The sequence below is a fragment of the Hippichthys cyanospilos genome, chromosome 1, assembly GCF_059441005.1.
Source record: "Hippichthys cyanospilos isolate Australia breed blue-spotted pipefish chromosome 1, RoL_Hcya_1.0, whole genome shotgun sequence".
In the NCBI taxonomy this organism is placed as follows: domain Eukaryota; kingdom Metazoa; phylum Chordata; class Actinopteri; order Syngnathiformes; family Syngnathidae; genus Hippichthys; species Hippichthys cyanospilos.
This window is the reverse complement of record NC_142369.1, coordinates 30049090-30059056: the sequence shown is the minus strand read 5'-3', so window position 1 is coordinate 30059056 and position 9967 is coordinate 30049090. Positions and strand designations below refer to the sequence as shown.

At 40.7% G+C, this 9967-nt stretch overlaps 1 protein-coding gene across 4 annotated transcripts in view; it reads left to right on the top strand.

Annotated features, from left to right (window-relative positions):
- Nucleotides 1–6175: 6175 nt before the first annotated feature.
- piwil2 (piwi-like RNA-mediated gene silencing 2) overlaps nucleotides 6176–9967 on the top strand; it is a 38518-nt gene continuing 34726 nt past the window's right edge. For 3 of the 4 annotated variants that reach the window (XM_088417536.1, XM_088417689.1, XM_088417773.1), the window contains exons 1-2: nucleotides 6176–6274; nucleotides 8570–8904. In XM_088417536.1, the coding sequence (XP_088273662.1) occupies nucleotides 8620–8904 (285 nt within the window). In that variant the 5' untranslated portion in view covers nucleotides 6176–6274; nucleotides 8570–8619. The remainder of the gene's footprint in view (nucleotides 6275–8569; nucleotides 8905–9967) is intronic. The other variant, XM_088417608.1, reaches the window with a different exon arrangement.

Here is a 9967-nt window from a genome sequence, read left to right as displayed (position 1 = left end):
TTCCAATTTCATACTGTCAAATGCCTCGTCAGCTTTTTTCATAACTGATATCAAGCAGTGGCCTAGTCAATTCAAAACAAATTTTGGAATCCATATGCTACAATAATTCATCAGCCTCAAAAATGACATCATTTGTCTTTTAGTCTGAGTTTTTGGGCTTTCGCAATGGCCTCCTTTTGTCTGTCAGTAACAATTCTGCCATCCTTATCTCATTAGTTCTGCCAACCTTCTTCCATTTGTTTCCACTTGCCCAAAATCTTTCTTGCCACAACGCCAACATCCTTATGCATTCAATTTTGTCTTTCAACTCTCTCTTACATCCTTTTTTTCCGCTACCACAATTCCTGTTTCCAACACAACGCACTTCCTCTTCTCCATCACACCAGAATGTCTGTTTTCTCCCCTACATTCTTCTACTTTTCTTCTTCTACTCCACTCTCCGCTGAATAGTCGATTTATCTAATCTCTGAGTGTTGGAGGTCACTCACATCTACATTTTTGTTTGTCGTATAGTTCCATTTAGCCTTGCATTTTCTCAGCTGCTGTCAATATGTTCAGCCTGTTTATCCATTATCTACCATAATGCGATTTGTTTTTAGAAAACTCTTGCAAACTATACTATATCAAACAATTAACATATCAACTGGTTCATCCTCCTTTTGCACAGTTGAATCTATTTTACTGTAAGACCTGATCCTATCATGCTAATCTCTTCAAACAATTATTACATATAAGGCATCAATCTTCTACCTTTTAAATTCATATTTTGTAAGGTGCCAGGCTTTCTTCCGCTTTTGCGTACTTGTATTTTGCAGGGCCAGTATACAAAAATAATTCTGTCCTTTCTGCCTCCTTTTGTCTTAACATGCAGGGTTTGCTACTTGGATCATGAAATACAACTCCCTATCACGTGTCTATGCAATTTTCTATACAGGTGTGGTTGGTAGAGAAGGGTCGCATTCCTGTTTTCAGAAAGTGGAGGATAAATTACGAAAAAAAGGTCGCAGTCACGGTCAAAAAGGGGAGGCAGAGGCCTCTGATTGCCACCCCTGCTCTCCGCGCCTCTGTTTGTCCTGTTATCTGCAATTCTCGCAAGCAGCTTTGTTTGGTGTCTACTTGGCTGTTTTATTTTTTCTACAGGTCATTTAGTGGCTGCTGCTATTTCCAGATTCAACTTTTTCTCTTTTATCGATTTTGCTATTTGAAATTTTTCTTCAGCTTTGTTCTAACAAATTCAGTGGTCTCTATCAATTTGCCAGTTACAAATATTTTCCACTTTGAAGAACAACAACAGCAACAACAACAAAATCAACTTTAGCAAAAACGACAATTCCCACAACTATGACAACAACAATAAGAGCAACACATGCAGTAAACTGTGTGAAGATTTCAACAGAGCAAGCTTCACAAACTTACACTCACAATCACTTCTCATTTTCATACCACAGTCTCCCAAGCTGGCTATCATACGACAACATGCCTACATGTTATTAAGCTATGAAAACACAACATTTATAATTCAACGTCATCTGGCTATCCACCCCTGGCATAGCCTCACATACAACACAACAACTTTGTGTATTTTATTTGTGTTTCAACCACTAATTATTCATTGCCAGTTAATCTAGCATTTGGAAACATCCTAATTCTTAATTTAGTCTCAACTGATCCCATAATATATTTTTCCATTTTTCTCATTTCACCTGTGTGCTGAGAATTAACCCTGTGAATGGACCAGTTTCTGCCCACAAACCTCAGGTTTGAAACCATCTCAAATTTGTCATTTTGACTTTTAACCATGCAGACTAGATCAAGCCCGATCTAACAATGTATTTTAGCCAAATTTCAACAAATATCATTGTTTATTTCTAACAATCTAACATACAAACATGTAGCACACCAATAGTTACACACCAGCAAACTGACAGATACACACGCAGATCCACATCACACAACATGCAGTTTACAACGTATATGCGGACTTTGTTAAGCACGTACAAGACACACTTTTTGCACACACCATTTCAAATGGCATCACTCCTTTGGCTTCATGTCAACCCTCAGTACTCAGATGTGGAGCTGAGACCCAGTCCCGAAAAGGGTCTTACTGCCGTGGCCACGGTCTTGCCTGGTTGTCAACTCCGCCTCTGAAAACCTCAGGTGTCTGGGTTTAAGAATATGGTGGTAAACTCAGGTACGAATTGTTGGTGTCTGTTTTCCACCGTTAATTTGGGTTTACTGTCTGGCTGTGTTAGTTGCCGACAGGTTAGTGGCTGCGGTCAAATCATCATCTGCTTTCCTTTTTTTCTCGGCCACCTTCCAGGGTCGTTTCGGTTTGGCTCTATCAACTAAAGCCTTGCATTTAAACCACTGTTAACCATCACTGTTTTCAATCCTTTCCCTGTCCTTCAATGACAACTTCCGCAACACTTTCTCCAATCCACCACAATCATCCACGTCTCCTGAAAAACCGTATTGGATTTTCCATTTTTCCACATACTTAGTACTTTCTCTGCTATCTATCTCTGCCCGACGTACTTTTTCCTTCGATTCATCCACAAAACAACAACATTCCTTTTCCCATTTTGCCTCCTTGGGCCGAGTTGCGGCCTCGGAGGACTTATTTTTTTTACTCATGATTAACTATGTTTCCTTCGTCACGGGAGAAATGCTACGTGCCTGGTGTCGTGTCGGATACCGAGCTTCTACCTCGAAAGGCGGATATCCCCAGGTGTTTGTACTCACGACCGTTTCACCAGTTTTAGATTTCCCGTCACTCAGGACAGCCACTCCACATTCATTCCACACTCATACATCACAAAAATGATCAGCAACTGTGCACCGGATGTTAAACTTTCTCTTTTTTAAGTCAGGCCGTTTGTTTAAAGTCCAATTGACTATACGTTTAAGGTCCAATGGACCAGCCAGTCTCGTCAGACTGAACCCGTCTAGACGGTCGTTTAAGGTCCGATGGACCGCACGTTTAAGGTCCGATGGACCGCCCGTTTAAGGTCCGATGGACCGCTCGTTTAAGGTCCGATGGACCGCACGTTTAAGGTCCGATGGACCGCACTTTTAAGGTCCGATGGACCACACGTTTAAGGTCCGATGGACCGCCCGTTTAAGGTCCGATGGACCGCCCGTTTAAGGTCCGATGGACCGCACGTTTAACATCCGGTGGACAATTCAGACTCGTCAGACTGACCTTTTGTTCTTGCAATCTCTCCGCTGGTCGAGTCACTCTGGTTCGTTGGATGGTGTTTGCGTTCCTCCGGTGAGCGGTGTCCGACGTCTGGCCTCGTGGAAAGGAGGGCTTCCAGAATCCAACGGATTCCGACGGTATACCGATTGGTTCAGCTGTCGTCGATCGTCCACCGAAGAGAAGGCTTCTTAACCATCCGGCTCGAACGGACCAAGTTAGAATGTCAGAGAAATCTCAGAAAAGAAGACTAGGACAAGCCTAGCTGCTTAAACAGCAAAAAGAGTAACTCAGACCAGCCAAGATTGACTTTTCTATGCCGGACATAGGGAAAAACCGCTTGGGCAAATGTAACTCGTGGGTCTTCCAACGCGTTTTCCACTTGCCCAGCCGTTCCCCCCGGCTTTTATTGAATAGAAGCATAGCAGATTACAAGACACAACAAAAGAGCCAGCCGGGCGCCACCGGCAGCTGGGCCAAGGTCCCGGCTCACACTTTCGTGCGTCAACAGTTCTATCTAAGGACAGGGTCAAGATGAACTAGGATTGCATAGATGGGTAACAATGAACTAAGAACATAATGATAACAACCTAATATATGATTCCCTTCACAAGGTATGAAGAGGGAACCCCACTCTTTTCCGACTGAGGACAATAGTATCATAGACGAAAACTACATAGCTCCTCCTGAATCTGAGGTTTGACTTATTGAAGGACCCTCCTCTCCAGCACCCCTGAATAGACTTACATAGAATGGAATATCAAAAGTCCAAGTCCAACAGATACCAATGAATCCACTCCAGGTCTTAGTGTCATTGTCCACAAGAGCATTGAATTCCCCCAGCAGAACCAGAGAGTGTCCCACAGGGAACACTCTCCACACCCTCGAGAGCAAACCCTCCGAAGACTCCAAAAAGGGTGGATACACTGAGCCTCTGTTTAGTGCAGGGGTGGGCAACTCCAGCCCTCGAGGGCCGGTGTCCTGCATGTTTTCCAGTTTTCTCTCCTAACACACCTGATTTAAACCATTAGCTCATCAACAAGCTCTGCTGGAGCTTGAGAATAATCCTAATCATTTTATTCAGGTGTGTTTGAGAGAGAAAACAGGAAAACATGCAGGACACCGGCCCCCGAGGCCTGGAGTTGCCCACCCCTGGTTTAGTGTGTAGGTATAAACGGCAGCCAGGACTTGTCCACCCTCGAATGTCATGATCGGGCATGACGGCGTGCAGAGGTATGGGAAGGTGGACTCAAAATTGCAGGAGAGCGGAGCGGATTGGCTCAAATGTAAATGGTTTAATAGTAAAAATAAGGCAGGAACAACAATGGCAAAAACTGGACAAAGTAGCAAAAGACTGAGAAGCAAAAACAATCTCATGGGGGACAATGACCGGGAGACAGGGAAATACGAGGCACGAGGAGGAATGTCATCGAGGAAATCTGCAGCATGGCAAGAACAAACAATGACCCAACAACTGGCTAGACACGAACAGGGACTTTAAATAGACGCCAAACTGGATGGATGGATGGATGGATGGATGGATGGATGGATGGATGGATGGATGGATGGATGGATAAAAAAGCTTGTGGGGGTAGTGTGGCTGGTTGCATCGCCCAAGCAGAAACAGATGTGTTGTGATCCACAATCCTGCCTGTCATTCCTATTCCTCAACGGAAGATGTGGGGTCAGGATAAACTCAGCTGCTGACTCCTAATTATCTACTGTGCATTCTGACAGGCAAGTCTGTAATGACTGTCACATCAGATAAATGCCTCTTTCTCTCAGACCTCCTGCTGTCAAGAAAATTTGGTCCATTTACACTAAGGCTATTACTAATCTGTACATGTCAGGGAAGATGAGGTGGACAGACCTCTTGGGTGAAAAGACTGTGAGGGAAATCCATACTGCTTAAACAAAGCAACCGTAATGAAGCCAGTGTCTTTTTCAGTGCTTTAGAGGATCGCCAAATACGATAAATAAAAATAAATAGAATACTGAGACAGCATACTTAGCCAAGGCATTTGGTGATTTTACTCCACTTCAAATTAAACAGTTTTTGAAACAAATGGAACAGTTCATTTCAGCAGTTGTGTTGTTACAAAACAATTCGTTCCGATCTTCCACAGTCCATATAGTGTACGTGGTCATAAAATAAACTGTTTATATTTTTTAGTATTCAAGGTGTTATGTGTATGTGCGTGATTACATGATACAAAATACTGTAGATCATCGTGTACATGCACCAAAAGCTGAATGGGTTGCTTGGTTCATCTGCGGATGCATAGAGGTTGCAGTTACTTCTATCTAACACTAGATGACATCACATCCCCGTTCAATACGTATGATTAAAATGTTTGGCCCATTTGAAATAGGATTTACCACCTTAGTAGTATTCATTCCATTAAGAATAAAAAAACACCACCAGCAGCGGTAACATAATTATATTATACTAAACAATGTCGTCATATTTTAAAAGATCACTGTGTTCAATATGCTTAATTTTCCATTTGATTCCGAATACGTGTGTGTGTGTGTGTGTGTGTGTGTGTGTGTGTGTGTGTGTGTGTGTGTGTGTGTGTGTGTGTGTGTGTGTGTGTGTGTGTGTGTGTGTGTGTTGGAGGAGGGGGGGTAAATTTAGGAGTTATTGCTGTTGGTTACATATTAATAAATGTTCTTAAGATTATTTTGAAATGTGACGCACAGCTGTGCAGAAGCCTCTTATCGCAACAAGTATCGCTTTGGATTGGAGTTGATTAAAATGAATGTATGCTGTAATTCAATTTTTAGGGGATTGGTGCGATGAAAAGCACTATTGTTTATTGTAGTAATTATTGCTCGTTTGTATCGGAGGACAATTTAGTAGGAGAGCGGAAAATCTTTCCAAAATTATATGACCAACTTGATTTTAGCGGTGCATGAATGGCAGCTAGCGTAGACCAATGGCATAAACTTTAAGATATTTGCTTGTCCAATAGCGTTAAGGGGCAGGTACAAGTCTGTAGAGTACTGTACTTCGCATTCGAAGTAGACAATTAAGTAGTTTGTCCCTGAAACCTAAGCGTTTATCAACGAACTGTGAGTTTTAATCTCTACAATACGTTGTTGGATTAGTGTTTTACCTTCACTGACCTACTGATTTATTTTTTAAACAGTTACTTATCTTAGTGCACACACAGTCTTTGTTAATTGCTGCCGAGTCATCATCTGCGGCCTCGTGTCGCCACAAGCTAGTCGCTAAATACGCAGAAAGCCGGCTATAGTGTTTTCTCGTCAATTTATGAGAAATTTGTTACGAAAGTATATTCATGTACTTAACAAAGTTATGACGTCGGTAAGAAATTGTAATATTAGCATTTATAGTTGATGTTTTTTTGTAGAAAAAAAAGCGCATATTAAATATGGCGACGATAACGACGGACATGTTGCATTGTTTCAAAGAAGAGATTTCGTGTTCGTCGGCCTATTATTGTATTTGTCCAATTCCATCACCACTTTAGGGTGGGTCTCAGTGTTAAAGCTAAGAATTTTATCGAGGCTAATCGAGTGAAAAGAATCACTGCGCATGCGTATGAGCGCCAGTTAGTTATAGCGGTGGCATTGAGGCCCATCCCACAACAAATTGATTAACTGAACTAGTCATTTGTTCCCATTCAAATGGGGTTTAACTGTCATATTATTGTCAAATTTTGAATAGATTAAGATTAACACTTTTTTTATTGTTACATTTGGACTAATAAAAGAAATTTTGCCAAATCTATCGCCATTCATTTCCATACTTTCGTCAGTTTCTTGCACAATGTCTTTCACATTGCTTCATCCATCTTACATCTGTATTACTTTTGTTCTGTCTTCAAGTGTTAAGCTTGGTTGATGCTTAAGGTTTCCACGAGCCGAGCTCGGCTCCACTCATCAAAATTACGTAATTTCGGCAACTACACACCTCCGTGCGGGCCAGATTTTGCATGATTATGGTGGACGAACTATTGCTTATGGATGTTCGCTGGTACAAGCATCTTTATGATTTGGCTTTAAAGGACTACCCGTGACCTTAATATTAGAGATACAAATTCTCAATATCCCCTGAGATTGATTCCACAAGAGCGAGCTACGAAGAGATTTTTGCAAACATTTCAAAATAAAAAAATAATTGCTAATATAATCTTTCCAACTTCAAAATGATTTTTTTTTTACTATATTTTTAATTTTTTATTGAGCAGGCTGCAATAACTATCTTAAGGTTTTTCCATATGCTGCCGCAATAACATGATGCAGCTGAGTGGATTAACTAATGTGTGTAAAACCTCAAGTAAAAATATCCAAATTGTATACACATATTAAAAATTAGTATCAAAATAGTAAAGTAAGTGCTACTTATATAATACATGTATACAATTATATAACATAAATTAATACAATATAAAGGATTTATTTACCTTCGAGTGATGTGATGACCTTGTTATGACCATATTCCATAGTGAGGGTAGCCTAGCCTTTCTTGATCTTCTCCAGTTTTGTTTCCATATAAACCATCTTCTAACCTCTCTCTTTAACATCACTAGCAAGCTTGCGACCCATGGTAAACCAATTAAAGTTTGAATTAAGCACTAAAATGCACAATAAATACGATATTGAACCACTCTCACACGAGATCAAGTCTTTAGGCTGCCATCTATGTGACCCCATGCACCAACCAATAGCAGACGTGCATCTTTGTGACGCTGACCAATAGTAGACCAGTATCTTAGGGAGTCATGACGCTGACCAATAGCAGACCAGCATTGAAGTGACAGCATTGAAGTATGAGCGCTTGCCCCTAGTAGACACGGGTAAGGCCAGGGACGTCGTAAACTTGGGGTCCAATGTACTTCCTTTTCACATACTGCTTCAAGAAAAGTTGCAGCTGAGCTCTTTCATAGTTGAACATGAAAAAAAATACATTATATGTAAAGTGCCAAACATTAAATAAAAAACAAACATTAATACAAATACTGTAGTAGCCACAATAGTATGTAAATACAATAGTGATTTAACTTCAGTGATTTTACTCAACTTCGACTTCAAACGAACTTGTCTGCGGGTCGTAAATCTTAATCGACAGGTATTTGTGCTACTCCAACAGAACCACATCATCCGCAATTAGAGATGCAATGCTGGGGTTCCCAAACAGGACCCCCTCAACGTGGGAATGTGACGGTTAAAATCGATTTCAAAGTAAAATGCCTTCAATCCTGAGAACCTAACCATAACCCTGAAAACGTGGTCTTGAGACCAAGATCAGAAATACAGCACCATTAAATAATACTGATTAGTGTCTACCCTATAAAATGTTACTGTATATTCTAACAGGAATTTTTCCCCTTTGCAATGCAGTTCACACGACTGAAAAAATTACTCCAAACTTGCCACCTGACTTCACTACAATGGCGGGAATTCCTTGGCGGGGACGCAGTAGAGGGCTTGATGTTGGACGATCCAGAGGGTTTTCCACTCCTGCTATATTACAAGTACAAGGAACCAATATACCAACTCATGACCCTTTCGCTGGACGAGCTGGAGGGCTTCAGGCTGATAATGGAAGCTTTGTTCGAGCAAGAGGGATACACTTTCCTTCAACAGAACCCTTGGTAGGCATGTCACGAGGCTCAGTCTTGACTCACGCGGACACTCGGGAAACTCTGACAGAAGAATATCTCGTCAGGAAAAAGGTAAAAGCTTGAAAAGGTTTTACAGGTTCAATAAGGTTCTTTCAATATTCTGGGCTGCCAACCCCTGGACAAAGAGAACAGTTAAAGGGCTGCCATCTGATGCCATGGCTGAATGGGACTCGTTATGTAGTGTTTGCACTTGTGAAAACCTTCATCATAGGTGTTAATGTTTAAAACAAACTTGTTTTATGCAACCTACATAATATTTCAGTTGCCACATTCTGAAATGTGAGTGCAGTCTAGGGCACTGATTAAAAAAAAAAAAAAAAAAACATTATGGGAAAATTAAATTGTGTTGAACCCAGGCTCACTTTGCTTCTGAAATCAAACAAGGGCTCCAAATTACTTCTTCCTTGATCATATATCAAATAGCATACTGTTACGGTTATGCAGGAGAGGGTGGGGTGGAAACAAGACAAGTGCAAGGCAATGTATGCATGCACGTAGACACAAATGTCAAAACTAATGTTACAGCTATTGCTGCAAGACAAGTGCGAGGCAATGTATGCACGCACGTAGACACATCGAAACTAATGTTGCAGCAATAAATTCATTTTAAGTTTCAATGCATTTATTTTTTTGTCACAGCTGAATATGAATTTGTCGGAAATCCTTCAAAGTCATTACTATCTGACTCGCCAAATAGCTCCTCCCATTTCAATACATGGTGATCTCGGACGCACTTTTTTTTCTCCTCGTGATCTCTTCAAACATACTCGTTACTCTTACACAGGTAGTCATCTTTAGAGCCGTCTAATTTGTTTGAAATGGAGGTCTCCAAAAATGCTTTCCTGAATCATTTATCATAGCGGTTCGGTTGCTCTTCGTTGTGTTTCTCCCCCCACCCGCCGACATCTACGCATGCGATGTCGCTGCTCTCATATTTTTGTCTTGAAGGGGCAATTCAAGCCATCATTTCCTTTTCATATAGGCTCAGAAACAGTAACATCCCAGTCAAATTTAGGGAAAACAAAAACAAAAGAATATATATATATATATATATATATATATATATATATATATATATATATATATATATATATATATATATATATATATATAT